General features: G+C 45.4%; 1 protein-coding gene across 1 annotated transcript in view; it reads right to left on the bottom strand.

Moving 5' to 3' along the window:
* The window catches only part of LOC119973297 (1-phosphatidylinositol 4,5-bisphosphate phosphodiesterase zeta-1-like), an 88,548-nt gene extending 74,892 nt beyond the window's left edge, over positions 1-13,656 (bottom strand). Inside the window, exons 1-4 of the mRNA XM_038811106.1 lie at positions 13,459-13,656; positions 12,958-13,081; positions 12,522-12,753; positions 7,624-7,828 (exon numbers count right to left, since the gene is read on the bottom strand). Coding sequence (XP_038667034.1) covers positions 7,624-7,828; positions 12,522-12,753; positions 12,958-13,081; positions 13,459-13,511 — 614 coding nt within the window. The 5' untranslated portion in view covers positions 13,512-13,656. The remainder of the gene's footprint in view (positions 1-7,623; positions 7,829-12,521; positions 12,754-12,957; positions 13,082-13,458) is intronic.
* Between the last annotated feature and the right edge of the window lie 4,863 nt (positions 13,657-18,519).

Genomic DNA, 18,519 nt, shown 5'->3' with positions numbered 1-18,519 from the left:
TTCGTTAATGTGGACTGTTTTTGCCAATAAAGTATTCTCAAGTGGCTTTTCATGGACACATGTGCCATGTCTCAGATGATTATTGCATCACATTTCAATCAAACTTTGAAGCCTGAACAGTTTGCCTGAACTTGAGAGAGGCAGCATCCAGCAGTCAAACACTCAAGAGCTAGGCCCCAGTACTGGGGACATCCTCGCGACCGAAAGGTGACTATGTGGATCAGGGGAGGGCACCTGAGCACGGTCTCCCTCATGTTTCCAGCAGGGCTCGGGGGTCTAGAGGATCCTTCTGTGGCCGGGGTGAGTGTGCAGAACAAAGTTCTCCAGCACAACCGGCTCACTGGATTACACTCTGAGAGAAGGTGGGACACGTAAGGGTGGCGGAGGTTTGGAGGATTTGAGGGTCCCCGGGTGGAAGCCCTAACTGATTGTCGGTCTATCTCCTACTATCCTTAAAGATACCCAAACGAATGGTGGTGTCGGTCCTGCTGTGGATGCCCTCACGGTGCTGGTGGCAGCCCAGGCGGCCAGAGAAGGATGCAACATCAGGCTGGAGGAGACACCACGTGTACAAGGGGCTGTCGCACACCCTGAAGAACCGGCCACACATCAGGCCGAGGAGGAACCCAGAGGGGAACACCAGCGATGGACCGAATTGTGAGGTATCGTTGGTCTTTTGGGGAGATAACGTACAGCAGGTGCCACAGGAGGCTCGTTCTCAACAAATAGACAGTGCAGCAGCACCTGTGCCATGTCCTCACGAACTTGGCACCCCGAGGAGGAGGAGGAGGAGGACACCTGCTCCCAGTAACCTTTATGCAACTGGTTAATTTCAGGAATTGAGTCGGGCTTTGTGTGGCATTTCACAAGCTACAGCCCACAAATGCATTGTGAGGTCACGGATGTCCTGTTTTCCCAGGCATCAGACTATATTAACTTTGAGCTGGACTGAACCCACCAAGATGCCCGGGCAGTAGGATTCTCTGCCATTGCTGGGATGCCCCAGCTCCCAGGGGTGATTGATGGCATTAATGTTGCCTTCCACACACTGGGGCATCAGGGAGTGCCCTACATTAACAGGAAGGCGTTGCACTCCCTCAATGTTCAATTTATGTGTGACCAGAACTTCTGGATCATGTACATGTGTGCACGCTTCCCAGGGAGCGAGCATTGTAGCTACATCCTGGGACACCCGGAGATCCTTCAAGCACCACCCCAGGATGAAGGGTTGGCACTTGGGGAATAAGGGGTATCCTCTGAGTTCCTGGCTGATGATGCTGAGGTGGAGACCCAATATAATGAGGTCCATGTTGCCACCCATGCTGTCATTGAGTGGTGCATTGTGATGCACTATCAATTACCACAATGACGAGAGTAGTGGAATAATCGAGGCTTTATTGGGCAAAGATGTTGTGCCTCCTGTAGCTGGAACCAGAATGGCTGCAGCATCAGCGAGCGCACACATTTATACGCCGCCTACTGGGCGGAGCCAGCAGGCAGAGATTTACCCATGTACCTCTACTATATGGGCCTTACCGTAATACATGTAATACTACTAGTAGTGATTACCACACATTGGACTGTTCAAAATGCAGTTCAGAAGCCTGGACCGCTCTGGGGGTGCAGTGCAGTACAGCCCCCAGAAGGTCTCCTGCTTTGTGTGGTCTGCTGTGCCCTCCACAACCTGGCACAGCAGTGGGGCGACATGCTGGAGGTGTGGGATGAGGGCCATGTCTGAGGAGAAGGAACTGGACCAGGAGTGAATGGTGGACGACCCCGGGGAGGAGCTACAGGAGGAGCCGGCGGGGGGAGGACAGGTGGTGGCAAGGGTCTGGCATGCCCAGAGGTCCAGAAAGGCCCGTATCCTGGCCCACTTCTCAAAGGACCAGACTCTGTCTGTCGGTTCACCCCCTCCCCTCATTTCCCTCCTTCCCCCGATTGCCCTCCTTCCTTCCACCCATTGCCCAACACTGCCACCCTCCCACACACACCTGCCCTCCAATTACCCTGTTCCACCCTCCCAGGGCCTGTGTACCATCACCCCAGGGTGTTGCGTTTGTGTCGGCATTAACAGCGGGTAAATGTACAAGGCATCACTCGCTGTGAGGTGAGCTCTGGCATTCCTCAGTTTATGCCAAAGTCTGACTCCTGTCTTTCTGCTGACAACGCGCTCACACCTGTCCTCTGAAAGGGGTCTGCATCACAGGCATTTCATCTAGGGGTTTGGGAGAAGCAGAGGGAAACAGGGGGTGGGAATGCAGGCATGCCCGCTGTGACGATTAATGTGACAGAGGCTTCACATAATGAACATTTGACATTTCCATTCCCCCTGGCGACAGATAGTGAAACCCCCTGCCCCCGTGCCCAATCAGTGATCCACAATTTTCTTGATCATGCGTGGTCTATTGCTATGCCCAGGATGCACATTAGAGGTGGAAGCAGCCTGCTGCTTTCTGCACCATGTGACCTTTTATTCCCTTGGCAGACATTCTCTGGAGGGCCTGGAGCCGGAGGGTCCCGCCGACTTACTGGAGTCACTGGCATTGCCATGCCACCCTGTTCTGCCTGTTGCACTTGAGATGCGCTGGTGTCAGGAGGGGGAATTCCAAAGACATGGAGACTGCCATCATCTCCTTTGTGGCAGGCCCCAGGTTGGCCTCCAGCACTTCCTCCTCCCTGATTGTGCCCACAGGGCCCTAGGGTTCTCCATGGGATGAAGGGGCAGCTGGAGTGAGCGCCAGAAGCCTCTGCATCACCTGGTTCTACCAGTCCTTGTGCCTCCTCGTCATCTGCACCATGGTGTTTGATGCCCTCAGCGATGCTCCTCAGTGACTGAGCCATGCTCTGCAGAGACCCAGCGATGTCCTGCATCTGGGATACACCCCTCAATGACTGGGACATGATGTTGAGGCCCTCAGCCATGGCCGTTACTGAGTCATGCCCATGCCTTGCGTACCACCACTCAAGACGCTGACCTCGTGCTCCAGGCTTTCCACTGCGGTCACCATCCTAGCCGTGTTGGCCTTGGTGCCAAGCATTTTCGGCATCATCTCCTGCACCTGCAGCCTTTGGGACTCTGTCAATCGGCTATGCACTCGCTGGAATGTCGCTGGCATCCCCTCTTGAATCTCACGGCCATGACCAATATCTGCATCAGCTCTGGGATAACCTTGACCAGGGGCTCAGCATCTGACCAGGACTCAGCAGAGTCCTAGGATCCAGCAGACCTCCGACTGCCGACTCCCTTGAATGTTCCTCCCCCATCAGTAACTGTGTGGTGCTCACCAGATTGTACCCCAGAAGCCTGTCCACTAATGTCACCCAACGAGGTGCAAGTCTTGGCACTGGTGGAAGGTGCGGATGACAGCTGCGATGCCTCGCCGGTGGTCTCCTTGTGGCTCTCCTCTGAGGTGTTCTCTTGGGTGGCGTGGGGGAGGGTGAGTCGAGGTGCCTTCGTCCCATCAGATGGAGATCCTGCGAGAGAATGGACATGTGGCCAGTGAGAGGAAGGATCATTTTGTCTGACATGAACAAACTCACTTGAGACAGGTGATCTGGGTGAAGAGGAACTGGATCCTCAGCTGTGGCACATGCCAACCTCGCTGTCGGTGACTGCTCTCTCCCCGGTCAACACCACAATCACCAGGGCCCATTCCTCATCGGGGGTGCGGGCTCAAATCTCTGGTACTCCTTGCCCCACCTTGGCCCTTTCCCGCTTATTATGGGCTATTTCCTGTTACGGGTACAAAGAGAGAGTTTTGTGAGCCGCATGCTTGAAGGATCACAGGGGTCTATAGTAGATGGCATGTGTGGGCACAGCAATTGGACATGAATGGGTTGTGCTGGTGGGTGCCAGGTGGTGCTGCAGAGCAAGTACCGGATCGGATGTGGGGAGGTTGCGGGGTGTCCGCCAATGATTTACTTACCCTTGCAGCTCCATCATTGGACGGTGGTCCTCCTGGTCAGGCTACGAAAACTGACAACCGCTGCTACTGCCTCCCAGTTGGCATCGCTGACCCTGCTGCTAGTTCCCCGACCCCCTCGGGCGACAGGAATGCCCATCATTCATCTACAACGTCAAGAAGCCTGGCCAGGTTGGCATCGCCAAAGCGAGAGGCAGGTCTGTGTGCTGCCATGCTTGTGTGTTGGCTGGGAGTGAGTGATGAGGGAGCGCTTAAAAGCAGCTCCCTCTTGGTAGTGATGAGAAACTGAGGCGCGAGCCTGGTGAATCCGATGGTGAAACAGCCAGTAATAGCGAGTAGCTCACAGCAGTATATTTTCGGCATTAAGTGCCGTTAAATATGGACCGCATCTTGCGTACTCGGCCATCCAGAAACACCCCACCAATCGCACCCAAAATGGCACTTAGAAATTTTCCAGTTAAATCGGGCTCTTTACTACAGTAAGTTATCACTTCACACTGTAGTTGTGAAATAACTCTGAGCAAATCATGTGTTCCCATAGGAATCAATGTTAAAGTCTGAGGTATGTTCCTTCAGACATTTCTTGCCTGGAAAAACTGTACTGTACTCTACATGTGCAGCATGCTGTGCATTCCTAGCTGAAGCAACTTGCAAAATAAAATAATTTACTAAAGATAAAAAAAGGAAGAGAAAGCATTGCAAGGCATTGGGGAAAGAGCAGAGGATTGGGACTAATTGGATAGCTATTTCAAAGAGCTAGCACAGGCTTGGTAGGCTGAACAGCTTCTTTCTGTGCTGTATGTGATTATTCTGTGATTAGAAGCTGAGAACTGTCCTCTTGAGTCTGGACCTGTGACCAATACCCTAATCTCCACAGAAAATCTCTGTCATACTTTCCTCTGTCAGTTCAGGAACCTTGACCACCTACTGATTTCTTCTGCAGCTCTTCACGCCTTTCCTTACAAGTGCACTTTATAAAAAAACACTACTAACCTTTCAAGCATGGAATACTGCATCACATTTTTGCTTCATTTTGTTCTGCACATTGCACTTTGTCACCCCAATGATTTTCTTCCCATGCATTCCTCACCCCTTGAAGAAACCATTTAATGTGTCACAGATAAGGGCAGCACGGTAGCATTGTGGATAGCACAATTGCTTCACAGCTCCAGGGTCTCAGGTTCAATTCCGGCTTGGGTCACTGTCTGTGCGGAGTCTGCACATCCTCCCAGTGTGTGCGTGGGTTTCCTCCGGGTGCTCCGGTTTCCTCCCACATTCCAAAGATGTGCAGGTTAGGTGGATTGGCCATGATAAATTGCCCTTAGTGTCCAAAATTGCCCTTAGTGTTGGGTGGGGTTATGGGGATAGGGTGGAGGTTTTGACCTTGGATAGGGTGCTCTTTCCAAGAGCCGGTGCAAACTCGATGGGCCGAATGGCCTCCTTCTGCACTGTAAATTCTATCTATGATAAGATGGCTACCTCAGTCACTTTCAGATGGGTTTCTTGTACGCTTTGCTTGAATTTCCACAGATTCACATCAATGGGATAATTTCTGTTCATTCAGTGTGCTGAGCAGCGATGGCGACGCAGAATTCCAAAGCCTTTGTGCAACTCCAACTTACTGCATATTGAAGGCACTATATAAATGCAGTTGGTTGTTGTATAAAACTGGGGTAGGCCACATCTCCAGTGTTGCTAGTCATTCCCCACATTAACAATGTGCTCAAACTCTCTGGTGGTACTGTTCCACCCTTTCTTGGTAGAGGGATAGAAGAGCCACAATAATGGCAGGGGTAGGCTGCTAGGTGGTCACGGTAAAATCCTTATTAACAATAAGGATTTTTTATTATACAATTCTTTAACTGCCAGACAAAGCTCCCTGTGATTTTCATTCCTAATTAACCCACCCTTCCACAAGCAGCTATCATTGTTCTCTGAAATGCACTGCTCCATACAGGCTCTTGAACTCATTTGTGTAGTGTGAATATGGCAGAATCCAGTGCTGAACCAAAAATAACTTCAGGAGTAAATAATTCACACTTTGAGCTGCTAATTTGCAAAATAGATTTCCAGTTATCTTTGCAAATGCTCAGTGAATGCAGGTTTGATTGAAGTAAAGACAGACAGTTAAACGGAGAGCAGAGGGACATGGCTTGGTTTCCAAAGAGAAAGGAGAAGCCAAGAAACTGAGTGAGTCATGGGAAAGGAGGATGCTGAATGATCTTTTCTCTTTCTTGATCCTCGGAAGATATTCCCTCCGTGGATTGAGTTGCCATAGTGCACTCTTATCGCAATTCTATTAAAAAAATCTTCCTCCTGATAGCCTTCAGGGAAAATGCTTCTGCATCCAGATAAAATATAATAACAATCACTTATCTTTTCATGCATGTTTACTTTTAATAGTCAGATCTTTCACTTCAACATCCATCTCCTGAGGAATACATGCTAATTTACATTTTATCTTCCGACACATATAATACGCTTTCCAAGCATCAATGGATCATGGTATTGTCCTCAACTCAATATTTCCTTTATGATTAGAATGTGCACTAGTCTGCTACTATGTGTTTTTTATCAAGGTAACTGATTCCAATTGCTTGCCTATTAGTGAGCAGTTAGTTAAGCAGCTGCAGTTCAGTCGTAAAGGATTGAACTTCTCAATGTTTCCTTTTACATTTACAGTCTAATATTTATATAATGCATTAATAATATTGTAAAGACAATTTGCAAAATACTGTTGAGCATCGATTCAGCCAATATTGAAACAATCAACTATGTGTGCATTTTGACAGATTGAAAACATGGAGCCGGACATCAATATTTGTAAAAAAAAAAAATTGCAACATGATTCCAGAAACATATTAAAATGAGGAACATACCCATTTGCTTTGGCTTATTTCAAAACGTAACTTAATCTTCGGAAGTCCCTCGGAGTTGAGGATGACTTACATCCACATTTAAAATTAATTCTCAGGTGACTGAGGAGCCCAAATGCATGACCTGCAGCCTCTGTCACAGGTGGAGCAGACAGACAGTGGTTGGAGGAGTGGGTGGGGGGAGTTCCCGGGTTGCCATGCGCTCTTTCGCTGCCGAAACCCGGCTTCACCTTGCTCTTGGGCGATGAAATTCAAGGTGTTCAAACCCTTTACAGATGCTTCTCCTCCACTTCAGGGAGTCTTGGGCCAGAGATTCCCAGGTGCGGGTGGGGATGTCGCACTCTTTCAAGGAGACTTTCAGGATGTCTTTGCCCTCCTGTGGCATGTTTGCAGTGACAAAGCTGGACATAGAACTCCTGTTTCGGGAGTCTCGTGTCAGGCATGTGAACGATGAGGTCTGCCCAGCAGAGCTGATGGAGTGTGGTTAATGCTTCTTGCTGGGGAAAGCTGACAATGCATAACAATTTGTCATGCAAGGAGTGTTTTAGTTAGCTTGATTGGCATCAAGCAACACGATTCTTCTAAAATGTCCACATTAGCACCAGCAACATTAATATGGTGCATTTACATAGCATCTTTAACAAGCATGTGGAAACACATTGGCAAGTGCACAGGTTTTGTGCGATCCATAAACGAAGCATAAGTATCAACAATTGTCAATGAATAATTCTAACATATTACAGTTTCTAATACATTAATTCTACCATGTTGATATTATATAAATTACCTGAGCCCACATTCATTGAAAGATGCACAGTATGTACCTTATGTATCCATTAATGTTGCTTTGTTCAATTAACTGGTTGCCCGTGAAGCAGGTGTCCTGTGAAGATGCTATGAAATAATTTACCATTGGAAAATCCATACATTGGTAGACTTTAGTATGATCTTGATTGAAAATGGAGCAATCCTTGGAGGTAAGGAATTTGAAGAAACCGTTGGATGTCATCAACTTTCTTTTCCTCTTGGCTGTAAGACAGAATAATGTTTAAAACATTTTGCTTCTCCTTTCCTCCCCTACGGGCATTAGATCATGCCAGGCTACAATTGCACAGATGTCAGATGCCCAATGGCATCTTGCCAAAGTGGCCATTTTTTTCATACTCTAATCTTTACACAACTGTGGGACTTGTCTTGAACAGGCACAAACATTTTCTGGCAAACTCACAAGACAGAAATCAGGAGCCACTCATGCACCTTTCTAGTGCAAGGTACTGAGACCCCAACTTATGGTTTTCCCATCTCCTTTCAGCTGAGACCAACTAGCATGAGAACAGACCAGGGATCAAACACAAAACCTTCCGGAAGAGTGAGTTTATTAACTGAGCCGTTGTTAAAAAAAAGTCCAAGAATATTTTCTTTGAACAAATAGAACCACAAAATATCAGTTACATAATCTGAGAACACAAAATGAAGGTGCATTGAAATAGATGACAGAGTTGTGGAATGGATTTGAAAGTGACACTGTCAGCTCAGTAATTTATCCTGTAGGGAGGTGTTTGAATTGGAATAGCCAAAAATTGAGATACCAAGGTACTGGCAAACCAAATTGCGACAAAATCTACTGAATTCAAAGTCATTAGTGGCATTCAGTCCAGCAGTGTCCCTGATAGCTGAGAGGACAAGTGATAATTTTCTGTCATTATTGTTGATCAAAGTGTTGGAACAGATGAATGAGGAGTTATTTCATTCAGTTCAAACACCGTACGTGACTGACACACAATATATATTTTTTAAGTAGTTTGATTGACAGCTCTGTTGAAGTCTCATCAGGTCTACACCAGGATTCTCTGAACACCCTTTGAGAGAGAACCCTGTCACCAACACTTACATTTATATTTTTCTGCCTGTACTCAGCTTGTACCTACTCCCCCCCCCCCCCCCCCCCCCCCGCCAATCAGGACTGTAAGCCGTGTGGAACGAACTCTGCAGCAACATGTGGCCCCAAAAGATGTGGGGGGTTTTTTGATGTTCAGTTGTATGTTGAGGCTAGTACAGATGTATCTTTACATTTCCCAACACTTTAAGCTTAACAATGCTTGCAATTACCATAAGCATATTTTTAAAAATCTGTTTATGTTCAAAATATTTGCCTTGTGGTTCATAACTTGAACCACGGTCTGATATTGTACCATTTTTCTGCCTATTGAAGTTGAGGAGAGCAGATGATATAATCCATTATTCTTACAGTATAGTCATGAGATCATTGATTTGTTTGCAGAATGGCCAGTGACCCTTGGGTTAGAAAAGTTTTTAAAAATGCAAAAAACCAGCAAGAACAAATCACAGCCCATAGTCCAACCTTGCCTATACAGCAAGTAAAGCCATGTTACAAAAATATGCTCAGCGTCGTCCATCTTCACTTTCTGCATGCCGTTGTCAAAAACATCCAGACAATTAAGGACAGAGAGGAAGAGGATTGATGCTTTGTGTAAGTTTTGAATTAAGGATAGTGGGTTTCAGCTGAGGGGATATAAAGTTGCCAAAACTGACCTCATGGTAACTAGCCCACATCCAGTAACGTAGCACACATGAATGAGCTTTATTGGCATTGTTTAATTGTTAAAATGGGGTGCCGCCCTGAGTCTCGTGACTTCAAGCAAAACTCTGGTGGCATCTCACCCAGAATTAAATGGGACAATTTGGGAGTTCTGAAACCCGCTCCAGTAGACTTCTTTAAAAAGGAATCAGTTTGTCAATGGTGTTTCTCATTTATTTTTGGTTCAAATGAAATTCTATTTTTCTGCACCTTGCTCCGTGCCTTAGTTGATTATCAAATGAAATGAATGAAAATCGCTTATTGTCACGAGTAGGCTTCAATGAAGTTACTGTGAAAAGCCCTAGTCGCCACATTCCGGTGCCTGTCCGGGGAGGCTGGCACGGGGATTATACAGAATACATCAATGTTTGTTGATTAGATTTCATTAATTTTTGATTGCACTGTTCGCAGAAGTAAGAACAGGATTTCCTTTTGGAATTCCCATAAAATTGCTTGATTGAGAAAAATGGAGGCAAGTTCATGAGGGGACACAATTGCAGGGTAATACCCAAGACATTTTATTTGCTCCTCTTGAACATCCCAAGATAGCCATTAATATATCCTTTCACGTAAAAGCAGTCAGATGAGGCAAGTCAGAAAGTTCCCTTTTTAACATCACAAGATAGGTCAGTATAGAGATGGAAAATTTGCTGGTCTATAGATATTGGAAGCAAGCACAGCTTTTTCCATATCAGTGGAGATTATCACAATGTAACATTTTTCTGAGGGACTAAGACCTAACCCTGTATATTTTAATTGGGAAATTTATAGGGAAATGCTCATTATTAACTTTTAAAAAAAAACATTACTGGACAAAGACCTAACATGGATGAATTCATGTCTGTCTGTATCCTCGAACAGGAGGAGCTTACCTGGCAATACCAGAGAAACGCACACATCATCAGACCACTAACATCTACCAGGAATCTGCACGTCTGCTAATACTAATGTCCCGCTACCTTCCTTTCAATTCTAAAGCGTTGAGACATTCCACAATCTCAGGGATGCAGAAAAGGGATACACATCCCTTGTCAGAGCCAAGGTGGAGAGGTAGGAGTTATGTGATATCAACCTCTAGTTTGTGGAATCGGTAATATTGTCTTTTTGTACTGCAACGTTTCAGTCTGCCATTTTACCATCTAGCGAGCAGCATCACTGCCAAGGAGCTCTGGCCCAGTTTGGCCATCTGGCCCCCACCTGCACTGTTTCTACTGGAAAGCCTGTACCGTCACCTACAAAACTGATCACTGCATGTCTATTTCATTGTGTGAAGTCAACACCACCGGAAAAGTGAATTATCCAGCATTGGTTTTCAACTTACCAATCCCCATGAAAGAATACATCATTGCACATGAAACAATATTTTTTTTCTGTGATCTCTGCACTTTAAATCCTTTGTTCTACCCCTCTTTTTCTGTATGAATGCCAAGGAGGCAACATTGCAATCCTCCTCCCGCATTTTGAGTGTGTACAAAAAAATTAACCCTTTGAGTTCATCCTATCTTGGGTTTACTGTGGGTTAATAGAAATTAGATCACACTAAAAGCTGGGAATTACACCACCACTTATAAAACGGGAAGCAAATCAAAATATCACTCTATTTATAGACGGGTGTGGTGTGAGGTGAAATTAATGCACTTTAACATATGCGACCAAACCCTTCACAACTACTGAAGGTGCCCTATGAAAATGGCAAGCAGCAAAAGCACAGCAGGTCCATCAAGCCTGTCCCACGCTAAGCACTTACCAAATGTACCCCCACCCCAGCAGTCTCCGAGGAGCGGCAAAAGAGCGAGGGAAAATTAAACCATAAGATCAATAAGAGAAAATAACCCTGAAAGATTTCTTTCTGACTCCTTCATTTGGTCAAAATCAATCCAGGAGATCTCAGTGAGCTCACATGACAAATGCTTTTGTTTGCCACATTCACTCTTATTTAAATTTCAAATAATCTAAAAGTTATTGTAAGAGCTGGGCTCAACTTGTGACACCCATTCCATCTCATTCATGTCACCTCTTTCAGTTTTCTGAGCATTCTGCCACACTAGAGAATCTACTGACTGGCAAGTGTGCCGCATAATATTAGAATACAAATGCTTTTCTTAAGGGGGACATTCACCACTTAAAATAAACGTGTTAACACATGTTAAAATGGCAGAGGAACGTCAGACAAATGTGTTTAGTGTTCAACTGCAAATAGCAGCAACACTTATTTCTAGGCTGAGATGTGTGGTTATTTATCAATCCTTGACTTCACTTATAATTTCAAATTAAAGTTACATTCATCCTTTTTGAACTGAAGGCACGGCTCGAGAAAACAGTATAGATTTGTCACACAAAATCAAGTATAAACTTGCAAAGAATAAAAACTACTTTCATGTAAAAAGATTAAGTTCCTATGAGAGATTTTATATCGTGCTCCATAATTCCACAAGTGGGATGTGATTTCATCTGCCTGAAAACAAGTGCCGTAATGAGAAATATAAGTATTGAACATATTACCCTTATGTGAAAAAATGGAAAAAATAAGTTTCAAAAAAGATAAAGGAAAGTGCGAGAGAAGGGAGGAATGGGCCTGGCAATGAACAAGTTCCACCAGAAGACCATATACGTCAGAGTGGTGACATACCAGTAGAAAGAGCATGCAGGTGGGTTAAGGGTTGTTGAGAGGAGAGGAAACCTGTTTGGCTTTAGCAATGAGAAGCTAGGAGGCAACGACAGAATCTTAGAAACCCTCCAGTGCAGAAGGAGACCATTCGACCCAATGAGGCCACATCGATCCTTCGAAAGTCCATCCCAACCTAGGCCCAATACCCCACCCTATTCCTGTAACCCCACCCAACCATTGGACACTAAGGGGCACTTTAATCCACATAATCTGTACATTTTTGGATTGTGGGGGAAAACTGGAGCGGAAAGCCACGCAGACATGGGGAGAACGTACAAAATCCGCACAGTCACCCGAGGTCGGTATCAAAGATGGGTCCCTGGCGCTGTGAGGCAGCAATGCTAACCACTGTGCCACCATGCCCCCAATAATTCTGTTAGATGATGGAGGCCTAACTGATCCATCAAGGCCAATGGTTGAATTTATGAAATAAACGCGCGTTTATCGATGCTTACATCTCATCACTGGTTCATAACTGTTAATTATCGTTGAGGCAGTGTGTTCATCTGCGCTGCTCACATGCTGGTCAGTCTTGAGGAAGTATAGGAGATCAGTAGTTGTCATGTTTATGCCATCGGAACTATATTGTTTGAAAAGTTCACGGGGCTCTCTTCGCTTGGTGAAGACCTTATACATGTAAAGGAAGTCTTCCGCCCCGAACATCCGAAGTTTAACTTTGTCAATTACCTGAGGAAAAGGAAATGATACAGTGAGCTCGCCGTGCACATAAAATAGCAGGGAATCAATGAAATTAGATACATTTGAAAAATGATCCATTTCCAATTGATATATTGCTACTTGTGATGCCAAGAGTAACCAATTAACGAACAACTGTTTCAACGGGTAAAAAAAAAGCTGCACTAATAAGTCACTGTTCACTCTCGTACTAACCTCAAGGTGGACCTCTGAACAAACATTAATTGTTGGAATGTCGAGTTTGTGCAATAGTGCCATCGTTCTCATCAGGTCGATTTTTCCATTCTTAAAATCGTATTCAATTGTACGGAGGAGCCATCTACAGCAATTGGTTAAGTATTTTCCGATTATAATTCAACAGAATTTTCGATTCAGGCAAAATCTCAGTAAATTCAGTTTCAAGATTTTGCAATGAGAGGTATCAATCTTAATCCCCCCCCCCCCCCCCCCCCCCCTTGATACGGTTAGCATGCCTCTTTTAAAAAGTTTTTTAAAAAATATGCTGCATTTATATCGGTCTGCTCAGACTTACGAGAGGTTAGTAAATATTGTACTGAGACTTCGGGCCATGTCTCATGACACTCATAAACTTATTTTATGTTATTCTATGTACCGCAGGCACAAATAAACAGTCTAAAATGTATCCGAAATCTCCTTTAAAAATATATATATATCAAGACGACTGGTAAAGGATATTCGTCTTCCTTCTGTACTTCGCTCATTGACGAGGGATATTGAAACACCTGCATTTTTGGCCGAGTAACACTGTACAAGCTTGAGGTTTAGCTGAGTTCTGCGTATCAACAATTGATATGTCATTCCAGATCATTCACTCCAATCGGCAGGTCATGCCAAGCAGCAAACAGTTCACCGTTTACAAGGGGTGCGTGGGAGGAGGGAGGCTTTAAATCTGCTCGGCAGCATGAGCTCACAGACAGTACACTTGTTACATAGTGACCCAGTGACACAATGGAGAGGAGAGCTGGCAGTGAGATCACGGCTGAAGCACTGGATCAGTTTCAGTCATTGACCTGACGCGGGGCACCGGCTGTAACTTTCAAGTGGCATTTAGCCCTATCGGGGAATAGGACAACATTTGTGTTTTACTCCGCGAATTGCAATGCGCTGGAATGCACAGGGAGGCAGATTCATACATAAAGCAGTAGATTGGTTTAGCTCAGTGAGCTAGACAGCTGGTTTATAATACAGAACAACGCCAGCAGTGTGGGTTCAATTTCTGTACCAGCTTACCCAAATAGGTTCCTGAATAGGGTGACGAGGGGCTTTTTACAGTAACTTCATACTTGTGCCAATAAAAGATTATTATTTATTATTAGCGCAGGAGTAGGTCATATGCTCAAAAGGGGAGGGCAATAGCAGGGCAAGTCCCTCTGGTACAAGCATTAGAGGTAAATTGTCTCCTCTTGAGCTATATCCTTCTGCAACATCTGCCAGACCTCAGAATGCCCCAAAGTGTTTCATTGTCAAAAAAATGTATTTTCCGCTCAGCGTACAGTATAATACTATAGAGCAGATTCAAGTTACATTCGACACAGTTGCTGAGATACCTGTGTGTGTGCCTGTGTCGTATGTTGGAATGAAACAATGTAAGCAGTGTATGTCTGTGTGTGCGTAATGAGTAACCACTTCAGAAAGAAGGGATGGGACGCTCTTTTAGAGGAAAAAAGGTGTTTGTACAGCACATTACCACCTGCTTATGATTCAGCAAAACACTTTATATCTCCGATTATTTGATGCAGTGCATTGAGTTATAGTAACTTTCGCAGCACAGAAAGAGGCCCTTCGGCCATCGTGTCTGTGCCATCCAGCGCCTATCCATTCTAATCCCATTTTCCAGCCTTGTATGCTGTGGTGCTTCAAGTGCTCATCTAAATGCTTCTTAAATATGTGTTCCCGCCTCTACACCTTTCCAGGCAGTGATTCCACATTCCCACTTCTATGGATGAAAAAGTGTTTCCTCAAATCCCCTCTAAATCTCCTGTCCCTTACCGTAATTATATGCCCCCTGGTTATTGACCGTCTAAGGGTAAAAGTCTTTTCCTATCTACTCTATCCATGTCCATCTTAATTTTGTACACCTCAAAGAACAAAGAAAAATTACAGCACAGGAACAGGCCCTTCGGCCCTCCAAGCCTGTGCTGATCCAGATCCTCTATCTAAAACTGTCACCTATTTTCTAAGGATCTGTATCCCTCTGCTCCCTGTCCATTCATGTATCTGTCTAGATACATCTTAAATGACGCTATCGTGCCCGCCTCTACCACCTCCGCTGGCAATGCGTTCCAGGCACCAACCACCCTCTGCATAAAGAACTTTCCACACATATCTCCCTTAAACTTTTCCCCTTTCACCTTGAACTCGTGACCCCTAGTAATTGAGTACCCCACTCTGGGAAAAAGCTTCTTGCTATCCACCCTGTCTATGCCTCTCATGATTTTGTAGACCTCAATGAGGTCCCCCCTCAACCTCCGTCTTTCTAATGAAAATAATCCTAATCTACTCTTCATAGCTAGCACCCTCCATACCAGGCAACATCCTGGTGAACCTCCTCTACACCTTCTCCAAAGCATCCACATCCTTTTGGTAATGTGGCAACCAGAACTGTACGCAGTATTCCAAATATGGCCGAACCAAAGTCTTATACAATTGTAACATGCCCTGCCAACTCTTGTACTCAATACCCCTTCCAATTAAGGAAAGCATGCCTTATGGCTTCTTGACCACTCTATCAACCTGTGCAGCCACCTTCAGGGTACAATGGACCTGAACACCCAGATCTCTCTGTACATCAATTTTCCCCAGGGCTTTTTCATTTACCGTATAGTTTGCTCTTGAATTGGATCTTCCAAAATGCATCACTTCGTATTTGCCCGGATTGAACTCCATCTGCCATTTCGCTGCCCAACTCTCCAATCTATCTATATTTTGCTGTATTCTCTGACAGTCCCCTTCACTATCTGCTACTCCACCAATCTTAGTGTCATCTGCAAACTTGCTAATCAGACCACCTATACCTTCCTCCAGATCATTTATGTATATCACAAACAACAGTGGTCTGAGCACAGATCCCTGAGGAACACCACTGGTCACAGTTCTCCATTTTGAGAAACTCCCTTCCACTACTATTCTCTGTCTCCTGTTGCCCAGCCAGTTCTTTGGCCATCTAGCTAGTACACCCTAGACCCCATGAGACTTCACTTTCTCCATCAGCCTATCATGGGGAACCTTATCAAATGCCATACTGAAGTCCATGCATATGACATCTACAGCTCTTCCCTCATCAATCAACTCTGCGACTTCCTCAAAAAATTCTATTAAGTTGACAAGACATGACCTTCCCTGCATAAAACCATGTTGCCTATCACTGATAAGCCCATTTTCTTCCAAATGGGAATAGACCATATCCCTCAGTATCTTCTCCAGCAGCTTCCCTACCACTTACGTCAGGCTCACCGGTCTATAATTATCTAGATCATCCCTGCTACTCTACTTAAACAAGGGGACAACATTAGCAATTCTCCAGTCCTCCAGTACCTCACCCGTGTTCAAGGATGCTGCAAAGATATCTGTTAAGGCCCCAGCTATTTCCTCTCTCACTTCCCTCAGTAAGCTGGGATAGATCACATCCGGACCTGGGGACTTTTCCACCTTAATGCCTTTTAGAATACCCAACACATCCTCCCTCCTTATGCCGACTTGACCTCGAGTAATGAAGCATCTATCCCTAACCTCAACATCCATCATGTCCCTCTCCTCGGTGAATCCGGATGCAAAGAACTCGTTAAGAATCTCACCCATTTTCTCTGACTCCACGCATAACTTTCCTCCTTTGTCCTTGAATGGGCCAACCCTTTCTCTAGTTACCCTCTTGCTCCTTATATATGAATAAAAGGCTTTGGGATTTTTCTTAACCCTGTTTGCTAAAGATATTTCATGACCCCTTGTAGCCCTCTTGATTCCTCATTTCAGATTAGTCCTACATTACCTATATTATTCCAAAGCTTCTTCTGTCTTCAGTCGCCTAGACCTTATGTATGCTTCCTTTTTCCTCTTAGCTAGTCTCACAATTTCACCTGTCATCCATGGTTCCCTAATCTTGCCATTTTTATCCCTTATTTTAACATTGACATGTCTGTCCTGCACTCTAATCAATATCTCTTTAAAAGCCTCCCACATATCAAATGTGGATTTACCTTCAAACAGCTGCTCCCAATCCACACTCCCCAGCTCCTGCTGAATTTTGGTATCGTTGGCCTTCCCCCAATTTAGCACTCTTCCTTTAGGACCACTCTCATCTTTACAACATAGAACATAGAACAGTACAGCACAGAACAGGCCCTTCGGCCCTCAATGTTGTGCCGAACAATGATCACCCTACTTAAACCCACGTAACCCGTATACCCATAACCCAACAATCCCCCCATTAACCTTACACTACGGGCAATTTAGCATGGCCAATCCACCTAACCCGCACATCTTTGGACTGTGGGAGGAAACCGGAGCACCCGGAGGAAACCCACGCACACACGGGGAGGACGTGCAGACTCCACACAGACAGTGACCCAGCCGGGAATCAAACCTGGGACCCTGGAGCTGTGAAGCATTGATGCTAACCACCATGCTACCGTGAGGCCCCTAAACTTTCATTCCCTGACCATGGACTTTGTCCATGAGTATTCTAAAACTTACGGAATTGTGATCACTATTCCTAAAGTAATCCCCGACTGAAACTTCAACCACCTGGCCGGATTCATTCCCCAACACTAGGTCCAGTATGGCCCCTTCCCGACTACTTAAAGACTGCTCTAGAAAACCCTCCTGGATGCTCCTTACTAATTCTTCTCCATCTAGACCTCTGACACTAAGTGTATCCCAATCAATGTTGGGAAAATTAAAATCTCCTATCACCACCACCCTGTTGCTCCTACATCTTTCCACAATCTATTTCCATATTTGTACCTCTATCTCACGCTCGCTGTTGGGAGGTCTGTAGTACAGCCCCAATAATGTTACCGCACCCTTCCTATTTCTGAACTCTGCCCATATCGCCTCACTGCTCGAGTCCTCCATAGTGCCCTCCTTCAGCACAGCTCTGATATCCTCTCTGACCAGTAATGCAACTCCTCCACCCCTTTTACCTCCCTCTCTATCCCGCCTGAAGCATCAATATCCTGGGATATTTAGTTGCCAATCATGCTCTTCCCTCAACCAAATCTCAGCAATAGCAATGACAGCATAGCCCCAGGTACTAATCCAAATCCTAAGTTCATCTGCCTTACCTACTACACTTCTTCCATTAAAACATATGAACCTCAGACCACTAGTCCCTTTGCGTTCATCATCTGCTCCCTGCCTACTCTTCCCCTTAGTCATGTTGACTTCATGATCTAGTTCCTTACAGGCTTTAGTTACTACCTCCTTACTGTCCACTAACCTCCTCATTTGGTTCCCATCCCCCTGCCACATTAGTTTAAATCCTCCCCAACAGCATTAGCAAAAGCACCCCCAAGGACATTGGTTCCAGTCCAGCCCAGGTGTAGACCATCCAATTTGTAGTCGTCCCACCTCCCCCAGAACTGGTCCCAATGTCGCAAAAATCTGAACTCCTCCCTCCTGCACCATCTCTCAAGCCACGCATTCATCCTGCCTATTCTCTCATTTCTACTCTGACTACCACGTGGCACTGGTAGCAATCCTGAGATTACTACCTCTGAGGTCCGACTTTTTAACTTGGCT

The sequence above is a fragment of the Scyliorhinus canicula genome, chromosome 11 (genome assembly GCF_902713615.1).
Source record: "Scyliorhinus canicula chromosome 11, sScyCan1.1, whole genome shotgun sequence".
Classification (NCBI taxonomy): domain Eukaryota; kingdom Metazoa; phylum Chordata; class Chondrichthyes; order Carcharhiniformes; family Scyliorhinidae; genus Scyliorhinus; species Scyliorhinus canicula.
Note: the sequence above shows the minus strand (reverse complement) of the source record. Positions and strands in the feature narration are given on the sequence as shown.